The 23,550-nt window shown below is 42.0% G+C and overlaps 1 protein-coding gene across 4 annotated transcripts in view; it reads left to right on the top strand.

Moving 5' to 3' along the window:
- Positions 1-23,550, top strand: part of slc26a4 (solute carrier family 26 member 4) — a 72,703-nt gene that overhangs the window by 39,544 nt on the left and 9,609 nt on the right. For all 4 annotated transcript variants that reach the window (XM_033039721.1, XM_033039720.1, XM_033039722.1 and 1 more), the window contains exons 7-18: positions 5,189-5,373; positions 5,478-5,642; positions 7,006-7,158; positions 9,399-9,481; positions 9,622-9,769; positions 14,380-14,493; positions 16,867-16,944; positions 19,730-19,825; positions 20,784-20,890; positions 20,990-21,059; positions 21,158-21,250; positions 21,341-21,436. In XM_033039721.1, the coding sequence (XP_032895612.1) occupies positions 5,189-5,373; positions 5,478-5,642; positions 7,006-7,158; positions 9,399-9,481; positions 9,622-9,769; positions 14,380-14,493; positions 16,867-16,944; positions 19,730-19,825; positions 20,784-20,890; positions 20,990-21,059; positions 21,158-21,250; positions 21,341-21,436 (1,388 nt within the window). The remainder of the gene's footprint in view (positions 1-5,188; positions 5,374-5,477; positions 5,643-7,005; positions 7,159-9,398; positions 9,482-9,621; positions 9,770-14,379; positions 14,494-16,866; positions 16,945-19,729; positions 19,826-20,783; positions 20,891-20,989; positions 21,060-21,157; positions 21,251-21,340; positions 21,437-23,550) is intronic.

The raw sequence follows: 23,550 nt of genomic DNA on the forward strand, positions 1-23,550 counted from the left end.
TTAAGTGCTCCATTTAACAAAGATAATTCAGTAATCACAAGGATTTTTGATGTAGATTGCATAGACCAAGTTGCCAGTTATAATATGGAGGAAGATTTCACAGACTACCTTAAAAAGGGTTTTCTGGATCAGAATGGTGAGAAATCAACATGGGAACAGTCTGTACGTTATGAGATTTAAAACTGTGAGACAAGGTTAATTAATAACCTTTTTATGAAGGAATATTTGGAGAGAAATGATTATATGATTAGAATTTTATGGTGGGTTTAAATAATTTAGTTGCATTCAAAATTAGGATCTTAATTCTGAACAATCAGCTTTGTAAATATGAGGAGCAATGGACTAAGGTTGGGAAACGATTAAAACATGCAGCCAGCTGAATAATAGCAAAAATATAAAGTAATGTTAAAATTAATGTACATTCCTTACGGATCATAGTTTATGGGAAAACTGATCCATCTGCAGCTAATGAGGAAATTTGAATGTTGTAGTGATTTGTTGTCAGAAACAGGACCAAGTCTGAAGATGGGGAGGATTTTAGAATTCACTAAATGATCAACAAATTGGGTGGGGAGGGAAAATAAAGAAGGTAGAAGAGTGGGAAATTGAACCCGAGTTGTAAAAGCATGCAAAAAGAAAAGGATTAATTAGAATAAGCAGTTCTTGTGCACATGTACAGGAGAGGTTAAACGAAGAAACATGAATGCGGCAGAAAATGTACAAATGTACAAACTCACATCGATGAGGTAGAAGCTACCATCTCTTCATCCTTGGTCAACTTGACAAACTACTACAAGGACAACCAACTGAAGGCAAACCTTGCTAAGACCCAAGTTAGCCTGTTCCACCTTTGTAATGGCAAAGCTGGTAGGAAACTGTCCTTAACATGGAATGATGTCCCTTTGAGACACCGCGACTACCCTGTCTACCTTGGGGTCACTCTGGACCGAACCCTCTCCTTCAAGCAACACATCGAAAGGGTGAAGGGCAAAGTGAGGACGAGGAAAAGCCTCCTACGCAAGCTGGCAAACTCGCCGTGGGATACCAATGCATCCACACTGCGGTCAACTGCTCTTGCACTGTGCTACTCTGCTGCAGAGTATGCTGGTCCTGTTTGGGAGCGAACATCTCATGCAAAGAAAGTTGATGCTGCCCTTAATGACAGCTGCAGATGCATCACTGGCTGCCTAAAACCAACGGATGTGGATAGCTTGCATGTCTTGGCCGGTATTGCTCCACCAGGAATCCGCAGATCAGTTGCCGGTAGAACTGGACGTAGTAAGCAAGTTGGGGACACCCGCCATTCCTGTCACTACCATCACCTAGCCCCAAAACAGCTGAAGTCGAGGAAGAGCTTCCTTCACACAGTCCAGCCACTGTCACAGTCTCCTCAAGCAACCAGACTAACCCTGTGGGAAAAGAAACGCAGTGAAAACTACCACCATGTAAAGATGCCAATCCCAACCAAGGAACAGTTACCACCTGGAATTGTAGGAAGACTGGAAGACAGGTGTGACTGGAAGCCCTGGAAATCTCTCAATAGGCTTTGTACAGGGATGGGCCGATGCAAGACCAATATGAGCAAATGGGGCTACGCAGATGCAGCAGACACAGAATGTGAACGTGGAACATCTGTACAATCCGTACCACACCTACTAAGAGGCCACTTCTAGGTGAACAATGCTGCTTGGAAGATCTAGCAGTGGCAAACGAGAAGGCTGTCCACTGTGCAAGAGCCTGGCCGAACATTTGAAACATAAATGATGGACAAAAAGAAGTTAAGACTCAGAATGCAAATAATATTCCATAAGTAGTGTGGAATTAAGGATCAATTGAGAATAAACAGTAAAGAAAAATGGTGTATTAGCAAAGGAGCAGAACAGGAGAAATTAATGAAGTTAAAAACTGGCAAATCCCGTGGGTCTCCTCATGACTTTGGATATTTGGTTACAGGGAAGGTGAATGGGGCTGCATTTGATTTTCCAGAAATGGATGCCAAGGAAAGAAGGGTAGCAAATATAAGCCTGCTACTAAAGATGGGAGAAGGAGAATAGGCAGAGAATAAGTAGTATGATTACCTCGCAGCATTGTGACAAGTGCCCGAATCTTGAGTTTGTGAGACCCAACGAAATTTGTAAACTCATTGGACATAGCCAACAACTTAAATAGGAAATGTGATTTTTTTGTAGAATAAACACTAAATATAGTGAGTCCTAGGAACCCTTGATATTCAGAGACACTAGAATATCCTTGTTCATACATTAGAAGCTCAGTGAACAAATGCAAATCAAATTATAGGACGAATTGGAGAATGAGAACATTTGTGTTAACATTTTTGCATTGGCTTTGATGAATTTGTTTATGGAGTGCTGTGAACTATTTTAGGTATAAAATTGACTAAAGCATTAGAAGAAAGCATTTTGAATTGGATATCAGTATACAGCAGAGTTCCCTACGGCTTGGCTCTAGATTGACCTCAATAATAGTTCGACAATGTATAATTTCATAATTTGCACCTGACGATAGTTGGAGATGCAATGAATTATGAGGAACATATTAATTAATATCAAGGAGATTATAGACAGGGCTGAAGAAGGGTTCATACCCAATCTATCAATATTCTCCACAGATACTGCCTGACCTGCTGAGTCACTCCAGCAATTTATTTATTTATTTGTAGTTCTGGCAGTTCCTCGTGTATGTACCCAAGGCTGATGGAGTGAGTAGATAGATGACTGATGAAATCACTGTCTTATTAATATATGAGCTGTTGCATTTTGTAGAAAGAAAGAGAAGAGGCAATAAGGAAGAGGAGACAGCTTTAAAAGAAGCAGGGAGAAATCTGGCAAATGTATGTGCATGCTTTGGTAAAATCAGTAGAGCCGATTGAGAATATGCTGAGGAAAGTTTCAGAAAGCTAGGGCAGCGCAATGGATTAACTTTTCTAACTTCAAGTAGCCTTTGGTTTCTCTCTCTCTCTCTCTCTCTCTCTCTCTCTCTCTCTCTCTCTCTCTCTCTCTCTCTCTCTCTCTCTCTCTCTCTCTCTCTCTCTCTCTCTCTCTCCATCCCTCCCCATCCTAGTTCTCCAACCAGTCTGACTGTCCTCCAGATTAAATGTTATCTTTGTATGTCCTTTTGCCACCTTCCCTAGCTAACAATGGTTTGTTCTACCTTTGTTCTTCCTTGAGATTCGTCCCCTTTATTCTCTCGTTTTCTCACCTTACCCCTCCGTATCTTTGTCTCCCTCTCCCCTTCCTTTCAGTTTGAAGAAAGGTCTCAACCCGAAACATCACCCATCCCTTCTATCCAGAGATGCTGCCTGCCCAGCATTGTGTGTATATCTTAAGAAAGTAAATGTGGTCCTGAGCTTTGTGAATATAGGAGCATGTTCAAGAGCATGTAAGTCATGGTAAACGTTTATGAACTTCAGTTTAGGCCAAAAGTGGAATATTGTGTGAAGTTCTGGGTACCACACATTAGAAAAGGTACAAAGACTTTAGAGGGAGTACGGAAGAGATTTACCAAATTGGTTCCAAGAATTAGGGTCTTGTGTGGAGGGGATCATCTTAGAGTCGCGGACATTACAATGGAGCCTAAAATAGTTGTTTATTGTCATGAAAGGTTTGGAAAGTAAATAGAAATAAATGCTTCTGATTGACAAGATGGTCGCAAAATAGAGGAAAAAGGATGAAATGAGATTGAGTAGCCAAAAACACCACGACATGAAGGTAGACAAAAATGCTGGAGAAACTCAGCGGGTGAGGCAGCATCTATGGAGCGAAGAAAATAGGCAACGTTTCGGGCCGAAACCCTTCTTCAGACTGATGTTTTGTCTACCTTCGATTTTCCAGCATCTGCAGTTCCTCTTAAACATGACATGAAATAGTGTTCTTGTCACGGTAAATTGTTGGTCTGGAATGTATTATCAGTGTACTAGTGCAGGTAGAATCAATTACAGTATTCATAGGGGAGCTGGCAAAGTATCTGAAAGGAAATAACTGGCATTGTTTTTTGAAGGAGGTCTAGCTGGATAGCCTTTGCATTCTAGGTTGGATTTGACACGAGGTATATCCTCCTACCGCACTAATTATTCTGTGGCTACGAATTTTACCCAGGAAGATTATATTTCATATAAGGATACGGAATAAAATGACAACACATGCCATGAAATTCGCAAAATAAGTAATATTGATGAAAAATGTAGGATTGTTGAAGTTCTCAAAAGAGATGATCCTGGAAGGATGTTTCTTCTGGTTGTAGACTGTAGAACCAGGAAAATCAGAGTCCTCGAATGAGGAATCACTTTGGACAAGAAATCTTGTCAACTTGTAAATCTTTGGATTTTAATTCTACAGAGAGTGGTGATATTTAGGCGTCAGTATATTAAAGGCAGATTATTAGATCTTTGGATTCTTAGGATCATGGGATATATGGGATGGCTGAACAAACTCAAAGGGTTGAATTACATTATCCTGTTTTTCAAACAAATGGATGCTGCATATATTTTCTCCTTAGATAAACACAAAAAACAGGAGTAAGTGGGACAGGCAGCGTCTCTGGAGAGAAGGAATGAGTGATGATTTGGGTCGAGACCCTTCTTCAAACTTCTAGTCTGAAGAAAGGTCTCGACCCGAAACATTACCCATTCCGTCTCTCCCGAGATGCTGCCTGACTCACTGGGTTGCTTCAGCTTTTTATATTTATCCTTGGTTTAAACCAGCATTTGCAGTTCCTTCCTAAGCACTTGATATTTTTCCACACCCTTTGTGGGGAAATATTACAACTACATTTATTGAAATACAAGCATTTTATTTTACATTTTCCAGGTTATATGGAATTCAGTCATGGAAGTTGGTCAGTTTTAATAAGTTGCTTTAACAAAGCCTATTTATTTTTGAACTGTGTTTATGCATAGTGAAATAATGGCAAATCTATGTATATTGCCTGGTAATGGTATCATATTGGAAACTGATGTGTTAGCATTTGTGTGGGTATAGAACGGTATTAAATAGTGAAACTTCTTTTTTTGACCAGAGGGCATTTGGAATACGTGACGCTTGTATCTGCATGACCTCTTTACTCCATGGAGGAATGAGAAGGTTATAAAGATGAAAGGGAATAAGTTTCCTTATTATCGGAATATTCCGATTGAAAACGTAATCTTGACACGTACATTTTCTTTGCATAGGTCCTTTTCCAATTACCAGCTTGATGATAGGGTCTTTGATTCTATCATTGGCACCAGATGAAAAATTCCTGATTTCAAGCAACATGACAGAATTCAGCAATGAAACAGTCGTGGATTTTGCTGCCAGGGATGCCCAAAGAGTAGTCATTGCATCTTCAGTCACCGTCCTTGCTGGCATTATACAGGTAATGCATTTTTAATTGTTGATGAGATGAGACTATTCTTCAACAGCTTCCACATCTTATTAAAATTACTCTTGGTGATAACAGTTGTTTTCCTCAAATTCTAGCTTGCACTTGGGGCTGCCCAAGCTGGTTTTATTGTTCGCTACCTCTCCGTTCCGCTAGTGGGAGGATTTACAACAGCAGCGGCCTTTCATGTCTTTGTCTCCCAACTGAAATTAGTGTTAAGTGTGCCAACACAGAGTTACATAGGTATCCTTTCTGTCATATATGTGAGTATTTTTTTAATTTACTCTTCTGAACAGTATATTTTATGGTAACGCAGTATATATATATATATATATATATTAAAATCACAGGATAACTTGCGACATTGTTAGTTGCTGCAATTAGCTTTTGTCCAAGTAATCAGAAAATAACTGTTCAATTTCTCATCCTTCCTGTAGTGTGGTGACCAAAACTGTACTCAATATTCCAGCTGAGATCTGAACAAGATTTTATAAAGTTGGAGCATAACTTCCCTGCTTTAATATTCAAGGCCTGGACTAGTGAAGGCCAGTATCCTACATGCCTTCCTAACTATGTTGTCTACCTGCATTGCCACTTTCAAGGATCGATGCACTTGTACCCTGATCTCTGCAGTTTAAGACCACTTTTCACACTTTCAACAACTCTGCCAATCACTGGCATCCAATTGCAAATGCAGCATTTTACAATCACCTACAGCCTCCTATTGCCAAGACAATTTTGGACCCTAGTTACCAATTTGCCCTGTCTCCCAGAGGCCCTAATCTTTTGAACCTGTCTCCTAAATGGGTTTCTGTCAAAGGTTTTACTATTGTCTATGTATATACCATCTACTGCACTGCCCTTGTTGATGCACTCTTCAACGAATTCCATCAAATTGGTCAGACATGGTCTGCCCTAGACAAAGTCAAGTTTGCTGCTTCTGCTTGGTCCCTACCATTCTCAGTGAATATTTTCCTCTTACTCAGAATCTTTCCTAAAACTTCTCTACTACTGATGTTAGGCTTGCACTTCTATAGTTACCAGGCTTTCTCCACTGCCTGTCCTATTTGTTCAGCTGCTAGCAATTTCTGCTGACCACTATCATTTATGAATTTTGCATTGGCAATAAGTGTTGGCACGCCATCAGCCATTATAACCAACATCAGCCCTGTATTTACCAGGTGGGTTGCATTGGGGGTGAAAAAAAAATATTTTCCACATTACTACAAATGGCTTTGGATGCATGTGACAAGACTTGGACAGAAAATGAGATGAACTGTTAGCTCATTATTCAAGAAGTTTGAATTAGAATTTTTTTTTGATTGGCATGAATATTTGTTTTCATCACTTGACATGAGTTTATATGAGAGTGATGGGCATATTGTTCAGCCACGGTGTTGAAGGTAGGCTTGACGGAACAACTGGTCTCTACCCCCTGTCATATTTGTATCTTTGTTTTGGTGATCTAGGAGAAAATATTTGGCCAAAACTTTGGTAGAACACATTTCTGCTCTTCAAAAATTGCTTGGAATCCCCTATGGAAACCCAGTAACTAATTGGAGTCTAGACTCCTATTCTTGTTGAGATGTAGCATTTGCTCTAGCTTTCATTCATTTTATTTTTCAGACCCTTATTGACATATTTCGTAACATCCGGCAAACCAATATTGCAGACTTCGTTGCTGGTTTGCTCACCTTTGTTATTTGTGTAGTTGTGAAGGAAATTAACGTTCGTTTCAAAGATAAAATTAAAGTCCCTATTCCGATTGAAATAATTGTGGTAAGTAAGTGTTGGAGCATTCATCGCTCGTCCTCTCCTTCCCTTTGGTTTTCATCTCCCTTCCCTTCCTTGTCTCCTTGTTTATACCCTTTCCTCCAGCATTTACTGACACTGTGCCTGGGGAACTCTTCAACTTTAGTGTTTATTTAGGTAATCTAGTGATATTTTGATCAGATGTTTACCTTTTGGCTGTTGGATCAGGGTCAAGAACAGGAATTGTGCCTGACTTTCACTTTCCTTCATCCAGATAACACGAGCATCAATTATTTATTATCAACTCGTGCTCTTTTCCAAATCAATCCAGGTTTTTGCCCAAGATTCCCATATCTGCAGCCTCCTGTGTCAAGACTTAATCATTTAATCTGGTTCAGAATGACTCTGGTTCAATTACTATATTAAGGGTAGAACTATCTGTTTTATTAACAGATTATCTCAATGTTCTTCAGTCACCAATTTTCACCTTTTACGAGTAAAAGGTAACAATTTTTTTTCATCACGAGTATTTTTTTTCTCGTGGACATTTTTCACAGTGTTGAAAAAACGTCGCGAGTTTACCGGATTTCCCGAGTACCTACCGTTACTCGTACGAGCCGCTACGAGACATCCACGAACTCCTATGGACCTGCTACGGCCATTCTCCGAGTTCGAATCAGGGGAAAACTCGGGAGAACTCTTGAATTACCTCGTACAGTGGGAAAGGCCCTTAACCCCAATAATATACTTACATCTGCAGGATTAGGGTTTTTTTGAAGAGCTAGTTAATATGTAGGTAGCTGTGTTTTGCATACAGAGTTATTTATTGTAGGTTGGTATATTTAGTTTGATAGTTAGATAATACTTTGAGCTTGGTTTTCTTAGTTGAGAGCTTATCCTGGAGCTTTTGCACAAGTACTTTGTGTTGTAATTGTAATTCCTTGGATTAGATAAGCAGAGGGTTTAACTGTTACACGGGCAGACATTATTTGCCTGTAACCATCAATTCAAACCCTTTATCTAAATCAAGGAAAGGCAAGTGAGAATATGTCCACCGAGTCCGCGCCGACCAGCGATCCCTGTACACTAACACTATCTTACACACTATCCACAATTTACAATTATGCCAAGCCAATTAACCTACAAACCAGTACGTCTTTGGATGTGGGAGGAAACCAGAGATCTTGGAGAAAATCCATGCAGATCACGGGGAGAATGTACAAACTCCATACAGACAGCATCCATAGTCGGGATCGAACCTGGGTCTCTGGCAATGTAAGGCAGCAACCCTACCGCTGCACCATCGTGCTGCCCTCAGAGTGCATGCCCTCCAACTCTTGTAATCTGCCTTCACGCCCCATTAGGAATCTGACGTAAAAGGCTTATGTGTGGTTATATACAATGTGAAGAATGAAAGTGAGTCAATTTTCGGAGGAAGGAAAATAGGTTGTACCCCTCAAAATGAGGGAACTGTTTAAATTAAATTATTGAGAATTTATGAGGGTATGAGCTAGTGTTCTTCACTGTGTCTGGGCGGTAAGTACACAGATTCTAATTAGAAATGAAAGTGAGACGTATTTATGTTTGTACTTTGAGTTGTTGGATAACTGGAAGCACTGCATCCGATGATGTTCAGCCATTGCTATTAAGTCTTAAATGCCCCAGGCAGTTTGTGCACAACAAGCTTTCAAAAACAACAGTGTGTAAATATTTGTAATGTTGATTGAGGAGCAAGTATTGGCTGGGGAACCACACGTGATTTGCTCTGCTCTTCATAGTCTAGTTGGATCTTTCCATTTCATCTGAGAGGGCACATGGGCACTCACTGTAACTCTGCACACAAAGAATACCCAGTGCTACAATCACTCAATATTGCACTGAAATGTCAGTTTAAGTTTTGATGGCTAGATACTGGGTTTAAACCATTACTTGGAAGCAACCTTGCATCTTCTCATTGGGATCAGACCTGGTTTATATAATCTTAGCATGAGAGTTGGCTCAGACTTTCCAGCTCTGGGCAACTGCGAAATAATTTGCATGTAGGAGCATAGCACACAAGTATTTTTAAAATAAATAACTGTAATCAAGTGGCTGTAAAATAATATTGGACATGGTTTTAATTCTGAAAATGTAAGGAAAAAGGATGGAGGGTGTGGTAATGTCACAATTTTGAGCTATTGACATACATTGAGTTGGTAAAGATGCAGGGAAGAGTAATGATATATAAATAGTGGTTAATATTCAAATATATATGATTCTTATTTCAGACTATTGTAGCTACAGGAGTCTCATATGGTGCTAATTTGAAAGAAAAATATAATGCGGGTATTATCAACAGCATTCCAACAGGGTAAGACTTTTTAAGATTTCTGCTTCCTTTTATAATTTCCTAACTCTTAAATTCTAAAGATTCTGGTGGGATCCTCTGTTACAGAGAATTTAATTTTTGTCGGAATAATTTTGGAAATGTTTATTTCCACCCGTATACAGATTTCTACCACCAAAGCCTCCAGATGTGAGCCTGTTTAGTCAAATGGGAGCATCAGCATTTTCTATTGCTATAGTGGGATATGCTGTTGCTGTTTCTGTAGCTAAAGTGTTCGGCACCAAGCACAATTATGCAATTGATGGAAACCAGGTGAGAAAAGGTTTGAACATACCGTCGAACTTCTGAAAGCGGAATTGCATGTCAAGTGAAAATGGTCGAGTTTGCATATTTATCTCGGATATGGTTGTATTGCACTGATAAATCAATGTAAAATTAGTCACCAAGTTCCGACTGTTATTGAAAGTTCTTGCATTTGAAACTTGTATACGTTTCTGATGCCAGATAGCAGTTTGATTTTTATATTATTTGCGCAACTGTAGATCTGGAGTGACATTATTTTGCACTTTGTGCACAATCCAATGGAAATTCAGATGTATGACCTGATATTAAAAGTTTGAAGGTTTCTTGATTGAAGATTAATATCAACGGGCTTGTGAAATGGGTGACAAGCATACCTGTTTGTTAGCACTTCCCAATTTTCTGCTGATGTGCAGGAGGCTGACCAGGCAGGAATTCCACTGCAGTCTGTTTTACATCCCTATGTTTGCTATTCAGTTTCATTTTTGGTATCTTTTAAACATGAAAAATAATTACAGGAGTTCAGGTGGCATGCATTATTTGGAAAATAAAACATATGTTACTGGCTGAAACTACAGTTTTCTTAATCTTCAAATAAGCTATAAAATCTATTAACTCTGGTACTTTAAAAGGTGGTGTTTATTATCATTTTGTTCAAACTAAACAGAAAACCGTGGGCCAATTTTGCTTTGTGGTGGTGCAAGTGGATATGGACTCCTCAGACATTGCTGTGCCTGGTACTTCATTATAGCATTCAGACTTGAATCAACTGCATGCCAGGATCATCGCAAGGAAACAGGATGTTTAGAAACAGGAGTGCAGTCCTTGACTCAATTTTGCACGGCAAAGATCCAAGCTGTGAAATGATTGTGGCAGGACAGTTATCACAAGCCCTGCCTTATACCAAAATGGGAACTAAGGCAATCTTAATACCATTCATCTTTGGGCTATAAATGAACATAAAGGGCCTGTCCCACGTAGGCGCGTTTAGGAGACTGTGCGCTCGCCACAAGATCGCCACATGGTCGCAGGTGGTCTCCTTCATGGTCGAGAGGAGTTCCCGCATTCTGGGAACTTGTCGCAGCCTCAGTATGGTCGTAGCAAATATTTAAATGTGTTGAAAAAATTTCTGCGACCAAAAATTGGTCGCCATGGAGAAAATCGATACTTTTGTAGTCGTAGGTGCAGTGGTAGTGGGGTCGCCATGTCGTTGTAGGTAGTCGAGGTAACTGTAGGTAGTTTTTAGTTAATCTCCCTTGCTGACCGGGCATTTTCATTGGGTCATTGGGGGAAAAAAACATAAGGACGAGTTTTCAGATCCAAGGAAAACCGACCGGTAATGTTAAATGCCCGCTAAACCTCACAGCTGTGTATCTCTGGCTTATTAAAACTTGTCTGGCTTCTTAAAAGTCTCTCCTCTCTCCCCCCCTTCTCTCCCCTCCCCTTCTCTCCCCTCCCTTCCCTCCCCCCCTTCTCTCCCCCCCTTCTCTCCCCCCCCTTCTCTCACCCACCTTCTCTCCCCCCCCTTTTCACCCCCCTTCTCTCCCCCCTTCTCTCCCCCCTTCTCTCCCCCCTTCTCTCCCCCCCTTCTCTCCCCCCCTTCTCTCCCCCCTTTCTCTCCCCCCCCTTCTCTCCCCCCCCTTCTCTCCCCCCCCTTCTCTCCCCCCCTTCTCTCCCCCCCTTCTCTCCCCCCCTTCTCTCCCCCCCTTCTCTCCCCCCCTTCTCTCCCCCCCTTCTCTCCCCCCTTCTCTACCCCCCTTCTCTACCCCCCTTCTCTACCCCCCTTCTCTAACCCCCCCTTCTCTAACCCCCCCTTCTCTAACCCCCCCTTCTCTAACCCCCCCTTCTCTCCCCTCCCCTCTCTCCCCCCTTCTCTCCCCCCCTTCTCTCCCCCCCCTTCTCTCCCCCCCCTTCTCTCCCCCCCTTCTCTCCCCCCCTTCTCTCCCCCCCCTTCTCTCCCCCCTTCTCTCTCCCCCCTTCTCTCCCCCCCTTCTCTCCCCCCCTTCTCTCCCCCCCCTTCTCTCCCCCCCCTTCTCTCCCCCCCCTTCTCTCCCCCCCCTTCTCTCCCCCCCCTTCTCTCCCCCCCCTTCTCTCCCCCCTTCTCTCCCCCCCCCTTCTCTCCCCCCCTTCTCTCCCCCCTTCTCTCCGCCCCTTCTCTCCCCCCCTTCTCTCCCCCCCTTCTCGTCCGCCCCTTCTCTCCCCCCCTTCTCTCTCCCCCCCCTTCTCTCCCCCCCCTTCTCTCCCCACCTTCTCTCCCCCCCTTCTCATCCCCCCCTTCTCTTCTCCTTTTCCTTCTTCCCCCCTTCTCTCTCCCCCCCTTCTCTTCCCCCCCCTTCTCTTCCCCCCCTTCTCTTCTCCCCCTTCTCTTCTCTCCCCCCTTCTCTTCTCCCCCCCCTTCTCTTCTCCCCCCCTTCTCTTCTCCCCCCCTTCTCTTCTCCCCACCTTCTCTTCTCCCCCCCTTCTCTTCTCCCCCCCTTCTCTTCTCCCCCCCTTCTCTTCTCTCCCCCCTTCTCTTCTCCCCCCTTCTCTTCTCTCCCCCCCTTCTCTTCTCTCCCCCCTTCTCTTCTCTCCCCCCCTTCTCTTCTCCCCCCTTCTCTTCTCTCCCCCCCTTCTCTTCTCCCCCCCCCTTCTTTTCCCCCCCCGTCTCTTCTCTCCCCCCCCCTTCTCGTCTCCCCCCCCTTCCCTTCTTCTCTCCCCCCCCCCCTTCTCTTCTCTCCCCCTTCTCCCCCCCTTCTCTTACTCCCCCCCTTCTCTTCTCCCCCCCTTCTCTTTCTCTCATCCCCCCCGTTCTCTTCTCTGCCCCCCCTTCTCATTCCTCTCCCCCCTTCTCCCCCCCTTCTCTTCTCCCCCCCCTTCCTCTTCCGCTCCCCCCCTTCTCTCTGCGTCTCCCCCACCCTTCTCTTCTCTCCCCCCCCCTTCTCTTCTCTCCCCCCCTTCTCCCCCCTCCTTCTCTTCTCACCCCCCCTTCTCTCTCTCCCCCCCTTCTCTCTCCCCCGCTTCCTCTTCTCCCCCCTTCACTCTTCTCCCCCGCCGTTCTCTTCTCCCCCCTTCTCTTCTCCCCCCTTCTCTTCTCCCCCACCTTTCTCTTCTCGTCCTCTCCCCCCCTTCTCTTCTCCCCCCGCCCATCTCGTTCTCCCCCCTCTCTCCTTCCTCCCCCCACCTTACTCTTCTCCCCCCCTTCTCCTCTCCCCTCCTCTCCCCCCCTTCTCTTACTTCCTCCCCCCCCCCCTTCTCTCTCCACCCCCTCTCTTCTCCCCCCTCTTTCTCTTCTCCCCCCCCTTCTCTTCTCCCCCCCCCTTCCTCCTTTCCTCGTCTTCCCCCCCCCTCTCTTCTCTCCCCCCCTTCTCTTCCTCCCCCCCCTTCTCTCTCCCCCTTCTCTTCTCCCCCCCCTTCTCTTTCTCCCCCTCTTCACCCCCCCTTCTCTTCTCCGCCCCCGTTCTCTCTTCACCCACCTTCTGCCCCCCCTTCCCTCTCTCCCCGTTCTCCTTTTCTTATCCTACCAGCTCTTTCCCACCCCCTATTCGCTCTTCTCCCCCGCCCCCCTTCTTTTCCTTCAGTTCGTCTCTTCCCCCCCTATCTCTTCTCCCAACCCGCTGCCTTCTCCCCCCCGTCTCTTCTCCCCCCCGTCTCTTCTCCCCCCCGTCTCTTCTCCCCCCTTCTCTTCTCCCCCCTTCGTCTTCTCCTCCCCCCTTCTCTTCTCTCCCCCCTTCTCTTCTCCCCCCTTCTCTTCTCTCCCCCCCTTGCCTCTTCTCTCCCCCCTTCTCGTTCCGCTCTCTCTCCCACCTTCTCTTCTTCCCCCCTTCTCTTCTCCCCCCCCCTTCTCCCCCCCCAGTTCCATCCCCTCCCCTTCTCCTCCCCCCCCCTCCTCTCTCCCCCCCCTTCTCTCTCCCCCCCCTTCTCTCACCCCCCTTCTCTCTCCCCCCCCTTCTCTCTCCCCCACTTCTCTCTCCCCCCCTTCTCTTCCCCCCCTTCTCTCCCCTGAAATATTATCTTAAGTAAATTATGAAATATGGTCTACATGGTAAAAGGCAACTTCCATTTGCATGGAGAACCCGGTTGAGAAGCAGGAAGAACATGTGCGACATAAAAGCTTCAAGTGTTTGCAATTTGGCTGGTGTAGGAATGTTGGTTGTCAAGAAGTACAGGTTTGTGTTTACAGTCCTTGCCTCAATTTGTGAAGCCTATCGGGGGGGTGCTGCCAAAAAATTGCCCTGACTTCAGAAGTTCATCCAAATTTTATTAATCTCGGATCTGGAAGCTATGACTCTTCATTCCAGGAAGCAGCGTGAAATAATGTTATCGAACTTGCAGGTCAAAATGGATTAGATTTATTGTACATTGTGATCTCACTGCCCATTTTTCAAAGCTATCCAATATGGTTTTCTTCATTCCTTAGGTAAAAAGGAACCTAGGATCTATCTGCCCATTTCTACTGCTGGAATAATGCCACAAGTGGTTTACAAACAAAAGCACAATAAGTGTAAAGTGATTTACTTTATGTATGCATAATGTTGTCTATGTGGGAACATGTTATGCACTATTCAAAATAGGACAACAAAGGGAAATGCTATGTGCTTACTGTTTTTTAATGTTATCATTTACATTTTTGTTCAATTTTACAGGAATTTATAGCTCTGGGAATTTCCAACATTTTTGCTGGCTGCTTCTCAAGCTTTTTGGCGGGTACCGCTCTGTCACGCACAGCCATACAGGAAAGTACAGGTGGAAAAACTCAGGTAATAAACCATACTAGATATATTAATTTATATCTTATTCAATCACAATTACATTATGTGTTGGGCTGATACATTGACTGTTGACTTGCCGTGGAATGGAGTGAATGGTCTAAGGCCTCCATTGGTCAAGGCTGACCATGGGTGTCTCCAGGGTGCGATTCCATATATGGAGGATGCCTGTGCGTGACTTTGTTTAACGTGGAGAGACTGGTGCACAGACAGCCACCACACGGTCCTTGACAGATCTGGGTCAGGATCCAGTGGCATGGAGTCCAAGACGACCGGAGACCCTTTTCTGCTGCAGCCGTCATCCCCTTCCCAGCCGTTGTGATGCTCCACTAAGGTCAGCCATCATCCTCCGCCTGTTCCACTGCTGAGGTCTTGGTTGGATTGCTCTTTGTCAGAGACCTCCCCCTCAAACTTACTGCCATGAGTGGCCCTACCAGGAGCATAGCTCCAGACGGCATCGCTCTCAGGATATGTTAATTCTTCATTCACTTCTTTATTTCTCTGTGTTGGGGCCAGTATTCTTGAATGCATTTTAATGATCTTGACATCGGGGCTTGTGATTTCAACACTTTCAAATAAAAGAAATGTAGCAAACAGGGTGGCGAACATGCAATTTAATGTGGAGAAATGTGAACTGATACATTTTGGGAGAAAGAACAAGGAGAGGCAACATAGACTTAATGATACAATTTTAGAGGAGGAGCCTGAACTGAGACCTGGAACGTCAGCCATGATCATATTGAATGGCGGTGCAGGCTCGAAGGGCCGAATGGCCTACTCCTGCACCTAATTTCTATGTTTCTATGTTTCTATACAAATCCTTAGTCAGGACAAATTGAAATGGCTCTTCAAGAATTTGTGGCTTTATCAAAGTTTAGCATGGGTCTCTATTTATAAATGATTGGACTTCCGTTGTTGGGAAACGTTTGCAGGGAAATGATGGATAGAAAAGGTTTAGAAGGATCTTGGCCAAACATGGTCAAATGATACCAGCTTAGATGGGGCATTGTGGTGGGCATGGACAAGTTGGGCTGAAGGACCCGTTTCCAAGCTGCGTACTCTGGTGTGTAAGTAGAAAATCTAGATTTTGGGTAGTTAGGAAAAGAGCATGGTGTTTAATGAAGAGAGCTAACTTTGGGCAATAAGATACAAGGTTCTGGAATGCTCTGACAAAAAGGATGGCGAAAGCAAAATGTACATGAATTATCAAAAGGGACAGAATTGGAATTGAAAAAATTCCAAGATCATGGACTAGGGCAGGAATTGGGATTAATTGGAGGTATTTTGATGAGCCAGTCAGGATAGATACCATTCTGATTGAATTCTACTTATGGGGCAGTCGCAGAAAATGTTTTTCTCTTGGCTGAGTACCTAGAATTAGCAGTCACAGCTTCAAAATAAGGGATCAGCAATTCATGACAAAGATGAGCGGTTTCTTCACCCAGGGAATAAAGAAATCTTTGGAATTTTCTGCACCAGATAGCTGCGGAGGCTTGGTCATGTCTTCTCAACACGGAGGTTGATATTTTGGATAGTCAGGTAATCAAGAGATGAAAAGTTGGAGATTGTTTCCTGCACTGAGGTCAGAAGTCAGCGGTAATGTTATTGAAGCACAGTGGGCATGAAGGGTCGACGATTTCTTGTGACCTTTTGTGCTATATTGTTCAGTGACTTAATTTGGTACAAGTGTCTGTCAATCCTTGTGATTGAGGCAGTGCAGCGTAGGTTCACTAGATTGATCCCTGGGATGGCGGGACTGTCATATGAGGAAAGATTGAAAAGACTAGGCTTGTATTCACTGGAGTTTAGAAGGATGAGGGGGAATCTTATAGAAACATATAAAATTATAAAAGGACTGGACAAACTAGATGCAGGAAAAATGTTCCCAATGTTGGGCGAGTCCAGAACCAGGGGCCACAGTCTTAGAATAAGGGGGAGGTTATTTAGGACTGAGGAGAGAAAAAACTTTTTCACCCAGAGAGTTGTGAATTTATGGAATTCCCTGCCACAGAGGGCAGTGGAGGTCAAGTCACTGGATGGATTTAAGAGAGAGTTAGATAGAGCTTTAGGGGCTAGTGGAGTCGAGGGATATGGGGAGAAGGCAGGCACGGGTTATTGATCAGAGACGATCAGCCATGATCACAATGAATGGCGGTGCTGGCTCGAAGGGCCGAATGGCCGAATGGCCTCCTCCTGCACATATTTTCTATGTTTAATGGCACAATGTTTCGATTGTGTTTTATGAATAAACAAAATGGAGGGGGATCTCGCATCACATGTGGTTTTTTAATCCTGTACTGCAACACAAATGTTACTTGTTAACATAAATGACTTAGTAAAGATTCTCGCATGTGTTTATTGCAGGTTGCTGGGCTTTTAACTGCAGTAATTGTAATGATTGCCATCCTGATAGTTGGAAAGCTACTTGAACCGCTGCAGAAGGTAACGTTATATTCTCATGGCATGTTATCTCCAGAAATTATGCGAATGATTCATTAATGGTTTCCAAGAAAAGAAAGGACCTTGTCAACTGACTTGAAGTGTAGCCTAACATTCTTGATGAGTTATTTCTTGATCTGACTTTGCACATTTTAAAGTTGCCTGTGTTTTTTGAAGCCCTATTGTTCAGAGTTGTTATTTCTGCCCTGCAGTGACTGCTCCACACCCAGCCATCATAACTAAAGTTGATGTTATCTCATCCAAGTTGGTGCCAGGGTGCAGGCTCATCATGTGTTCTTCCAGTTCACTCAATAGTTTTGCATAAGCTCTACAACACAGAGATGCATATCATTTGACATCTAATTTATTCAAGATTTAATGCCTGAGCTGAAGGCAATATTCACCATAATTTAGTTCTGAGGTTATGATAATAACCATGCCATTACATTACTATTCCTGCATCCTTCTGTATGTTTGCCAAAGCATACTGCTGCAAGAAGCAAATGGAATGATTTTTGATTGTTCGTAAAGTACCTTTTTTTATTCCTTCAACCAAATGGAGAAAGCAACATGAAGTCTCCACATTTATTGATCAGGGTGTTTCCTGCAGTAATTCACAAGTGTTTTTTGGCAGGGGGGGGGGCAGATTTGCCATCAATTTACTTTAGGGGACCATGTGAAATATAATAATTAAAAAAAAATAAAATAAAAAAAATCTTAGTTGAGATATCAACACTTTGAAAAATTTGACAACGGAAGGATGGTGCAGAGATTTCGATTTACCATCTAGGCCAGTGTGGTAGAGCATTAAATTGGCTGTTCATTCAAATTCCAATGCATCTCTTGCATTATCAGAAATGACATGTTAAACATATGGGTCTCAGCAATATTCTTGCAAATAATCAACCCTACATCAATTATGCAGGCCGATACACCTAATATTCCTCAAAAAACTCTTGGGGATTGTATGGAAACACTTTGCAAATAAATTATTTCCCTATTTGTATTCTGTGTGTTTTCTCAATAGTCATGTCAATGAATTTTCTCCCATGTACCTCTTGCCACAAAATTCCCTGCATTTTCTAACTACTGTTTTACCTGGAGGAACAAATGTGATGTCAATATGGTCCCCTTCGCTGGGCAGGTTGTGTAATACCCATAGCCTTGTGCTTCCCATTTGTTAGCTGCTACAGTCCACTATCTTGCACCTTAAATAGGTTTAGCTGCATGTGAACTAGCTACATATTTCCTATCTTTGACATATTCTGTCTATCAGGCAATTCATTTGGGATTAACAGGGAGCTTCATGGAGATATGATTATAGTTATCACTGAAGAGTGTGTAGCCCTCTTTTTTCCTTTGCTTCTTTCGAACCTGCTGAATTCTGAGCAGAAAACGTTGTAAATTAGAATCCAGATCTTTGCCGCTGCAGTCATGAATCTCTTCCTTGAGACACCTCTGGGAGGTCTGTAAAATCGCCATGTTGTACTGCAGTATCCTGATCTGGCTAAACATTTTTACATGCACGTGCTTTGGATCTTCAAACATACTGTGTGGAACACATACTGTGTGAAGCACACAATGCTTCTAACCCTCCAAGAGCACCGTTCCCTCACCAATCCACATCAGCTATAAAGTCCTGGCTCCTGCTACTGATATCGAATGGGGAAAAGGTTTGATATATTCAATATGGTGCAGTTGTTATAGTACTAAACATGTAATTTAAAGGTCTGGGCTGATAAACTAGACCTAAAGTCAAATTCCACCAATTGTGAATTTCAATTTGATTAATAACCTGCCATTTATAATTAAATAGCTAAAGGTGACCACAAACTGCTGGATTGTAGTAAACTTCCATCAAGAATATTAATGTCCATCAAAGTACAAGAAATTTGTATCTTTCCTCAATCTGGCATATTTTGGACTACTATGTGGTTGATTGTTTGCTGGTTCTCAGTTAAAGCCAAATACAGAATCAATGTTAGCCATGAAACTAATGTCCAGATCCTGAAAAATGAATATTAAAAATAAAAATAAAGTTGACAAGTTTTTCCTTCTCTGCTTCTGCTTGCATTTTTTTGTGCTTTAGCTGATTCTCCCAATGTCCTGCATTCCCCAGAATGAGCTGGTAGACACATCATTAGTATGTGTAATAGGTCTTGATAAGATGGTGGGACATCAAGATTATTTTCTGATTTTTAGCTTTGACGATAAGAATAGTTGCTTTAAGAATAGTTGAGTTTAGAATATCCTGCCATCTCCTTTGAAGTGATGTGCCAGAGACTTGTATTCTCTTGCAGTTTTCAGAGGCATCAACTGGTCACTTGTGTCACATGAGTCCTGCAAATTCATCCCAGCACCCATCTTGTCAGAATACTAAAATCACAGTCAACCAGCATATATAAATATCAATTGGGATGCTAAAAATTAATGTTGCATGATGAATTGTATTTTTATTGATAATGCTTTCTGTCGAATTGATACAAAGCTTCATTTACAGCTCAAATAACAGAACTCTGGAAAAACTGGGTTAAATAGCATCTGCTGAGGCAAAAGGTTCAAGTTGACGTTTGGATCATAACCCTGCAGATTCTGCTTGACTTGCTGAGTTTTAGTATTTTTCGTTCCAGATTCCAGCATCTGTAGTCTCCTTTGTCATCATTTACACCCATCTATTTCCATTTTACAAACTGGAAGATTATTGTTACGGACGTAATAAAAACATTAACTGGGTTTTGAATTGTACAAGCATCGTAAATTTAATCTCTGTTCTTAACTTTTTTCTCAGGCTGTTCTGGCAGCAATTGTCATTGCCAATTTGAAGGGAATGTTCTGGCAATTCTTTGATGTTCCAGTGTTGTGGAGACAAAACAGAGTTGATTGTGTGAGTATTTTAAAAATAATGCAGTTTTTGTAAAAACAGCATAGAGTCATACAGTGATACATTGTGGAAATAGCCCCTTCAGCCCAACTTGCCCACACCGGCCAACATGTCACAACTACACTTGTCCCACCTTCCAGTATTTGGTCCATATCCCTCCAAACCTGTCCTATCCATGTACCTGGCTAACTGTTTCTTAAATGTTCGGATAGTCCCTGTCTCAACTACCTCCTCTGGCAGCTGGTTCCATACATCCACCTCCCTTTGTGTGGAAAAAGTTACTCCTCCGATTCCAATTAAATCTTTTCCCTTCCACCTTAAACATATGTCCTCTGGTCCTCAATTCGTCTACTCTGGGCAAGTGACTATGCATCTACCCGATCTATTCTTCTCATGATCTTATACACCTCTATAAGATCACCCCTCGTCTTCCTGCACTCAAAAGAATAGAGTCCCAGCCTACTCAACCTCTGCCTTTAGCTCAGACCCTCTAGTCCTGGCAACATCCTCGTAAACACTTTAAGAATTGGGGCATGAATGTTTTGCTAATTTTATGTGTAGGACATATTTTATGAAGTTTCTCTTGTCGTGATATCAATTTGAATGCACCCATGCCTAGGTCATGGTAATGGAGACACAAGATATCACATGAAAGATAATTTCTCACCGAAGCAACATCCATCAACAAAAAGCTTCCAAGCAAAGCCATTCTTGTTAAACTTTTGCCAATATTATGTAATACTATTTAAAAACAGAACCAGGAGAAATATGACACCTTAAACGTATTGTACTGGAACGTGAAATGGGAATGGCGCATTTTTGTTCATTTACATTGTGTATATGTAGTTACTGTGATAATAGATTTATAACTCAGCCATGCAAGTTTTTTGCTTTAAAAAAAAAAAGCGTGTAGTTCTTCAGAGGACTGTACTGTAACTAACATTGTCTTGTTTTTCTGCAGCTGATATGGATTGTGACATGGATTGCATCTATCCTTCTGGGATTAGATCTGGGGCTTTTAGCTGGTGTGTGCTTTGAACTTCTTACGGTTGTCCTTAGAGCCCAGTTGTAAGTATTTGATTAGACCTTTTTGGAATGACATATACATTATATTCATCACATACTGAATGAAATCTCCATCTATTAAATTCAATGTTAATCTTTTAGCCCAGTGTCCACTGCTCTAGGAAATGTACCAAACACCGACATCTATAAGAACATGAAGAGATACAAAAACGTTAGTTTATTTAAACTTGTATAAATCTTGTTTTCCAACATAATATTCAAAATTTCAATGTTTTAATGGAGAATCGTTTTCCCCTGGATATTTGACAGCTTATTGAACCAAGTGGCGTGAAAATCTTCAGATTTTCTTCTCCCTTATTTTTTGGAAGTGTTGATTATTTTAAAGAGAGACTCAATAGCGTTGTAAGTATACTATTTAGATGTATAATATGAATCTCTAAGTATTTATTTTTATTTCTGTTACTTACATGTCTATGAATTGAATCGTTTCAGGTTGGATTTAATCCAGTTCGAGTGTTTAATAAGCGAACAAAAGCATTGAAGAAGATTCAATCACTTATAAAGAAGGGCCAATTAAGAGCAACAAGGGTGAAGTTACTTTTAAGTTGTTTTCTTTTATACAATTATTAATTCTGGCCTTTTCTGTAAAATGAGGGGAAATGTATTATAGCTTTTTTTTTTATCTTACTCCATTTTGTTGATACACGACAAAGTTACACAATGTTGCTTCACAACAAAGTTATTCCATGGATCTAATTTTATCTGTTTCATCTTGTACTTGTCACAGTACAATCACTATCTTTCTTCTAATAGTTTCATCTCAGCCTTAACCATTCCTTGTTATAATGCATGCGCATGATACCTAGCAATGACTTTTGTTCACCCCCCCCTTTAGTTGAATCACAATATCCTCTCATTCAGCTTTAAAGTCTGCCTCTGCTGCCTGAAATGATACCTATAAATTCCAGATGTGGTGGGCCTACCTTGCTGGCCTGAATTCCACCAGTGATGAGATCCCGCATTAGTGCACAGAAGAACTCCTACCCGTAAAACAAAAGATCTGGCAAAGCCTTCCTCTCATATTTACCGACTGTAAAAGCTGAGTGTCAATTAATAGTGACAAACATTTCGACTGTTAACATTTAAGTTTTATTGAATATGAATTTAATAATAAAAATAACTAAATTAATTAAAATACTGATGTGATTATCATTAAAAAATGTAAGTACATTGAAATAAGAAATAGAATAACTTGCTTCCCAATTGCTTTATATCTGCATGTATTGGAGTAAGAGATCCAATGTTAGGGATTGATCCAGAGTTAGTCTAATTTAGGACCTGAGAGGCAATTGAATTTTTATTTGATACACCCCAGTCCTTCCATGCACACCAGGGGGAACCTTAACAAGACTGATCCCCGATAATTAAGGAACAAACTGGTGGATTCAGAAATATGGAACTTAACATTCAATGGAAATTCCAAAACTTTATTTCACAATCCAATAATATCTGAACAAATATTAGATTGGCCTTCACCAGTACATGTAATATGGTCTTGATTTCATCAACATCTGGAAATATTGCATGTTTCCCTAATACTGCTAAATCACTAGTATGTCTGAACACCTTGGAATACAAAAACCTGTTGATCAGTGACAAATATACTCGAACATCGATCATCCACAGCCCTCTGAGTTAGAGAAGTCCTAACGGGATTTCTCCTCATCTCCGTCCCCTAATGGTAAGACTCTGTTCTGAAGATCTAAACCCTCCACCATGAGAATGTAGCCTCTCCATAATATTTCTTCCAAGCCCACTACATTTTCTAAATTGTGGTGAGTACAAACTAATCTTGCATTATCTCTGTTTATTGAGTAACCATCATATTTGGAGAATGTGTCCTTCATTGATTCAAATTCAATATTTACTTCCTCTAGCAAGAGCTTCCCAGCTGTTATCAGTCAACTGAACCATCCTATCCCAACTGGAGAGTGGTCCTGACCTACTATCTACCTCATTGGAGACCTTTAGACTATATTTACTCAGACTTTGTTGGACATTATCTTGCATTACAATGTGGACGGCTTGATTGTAATTGTTTTGCCTTTCTGGTGACTGGATAGGACAAAACAAAGGGTTTTGCTATACCTAGTACATATGACAATAAACTAAATTTAAATTTGCAAGACTTTGACTTTTGCACAAAGACCAACAGACCAGCATGACATCCTGGCTCTTACACTGAACGCCCTGACCAATGAAGTCAAGCATATCATACGCCATCTTTACCACACTAACTACTTGTGTTGCCACTTTTAGGGAGACCTGGACTTGGACCACAAGGTCTCACTATACATCAATGCTATTAAGGGTCTTGCCATTAACTGTATACTTTGCCCTTGCATTCGATCTCCCAAAGTGTGAAAACTCACACTTGCTTGGATTAAACTTTACCTGCCATTTATCTGCCCATTTCCATAGTGGATCGATATCCTTTGACAGCCTTCCTCTCTGTCTGAAACTTCACCAATTTTAGTGTTGTCTGCAAACTTACAAACCAACCCATCTACATTTACAACCAAATCATTTATTTATATATATTTATTTGTTGCAAAACTCTGCTGGTCACAGACCACCAGCCAAATTAACAGCTGTCACCACAACTCTCTCCCTTTCATGAGTAAGGCAGTTTTGAACCCATG

This window comes from Amblyraja radiata, chromosome 21, assembly GCF_010909765.2.
Source record: "Amblyraja radiata isolate CabotCenter1 chromosome 21, sAmbRad1.1.pri, whole genome shotgun sequence".
NCBI classification, from domain to species: domain Eukaryota; kingdom Metazoa; phylum Chordata; class Chondrichthyes; order Rajiformes; family Rajidae; genus Amblyraja; species Amblyraja radiata.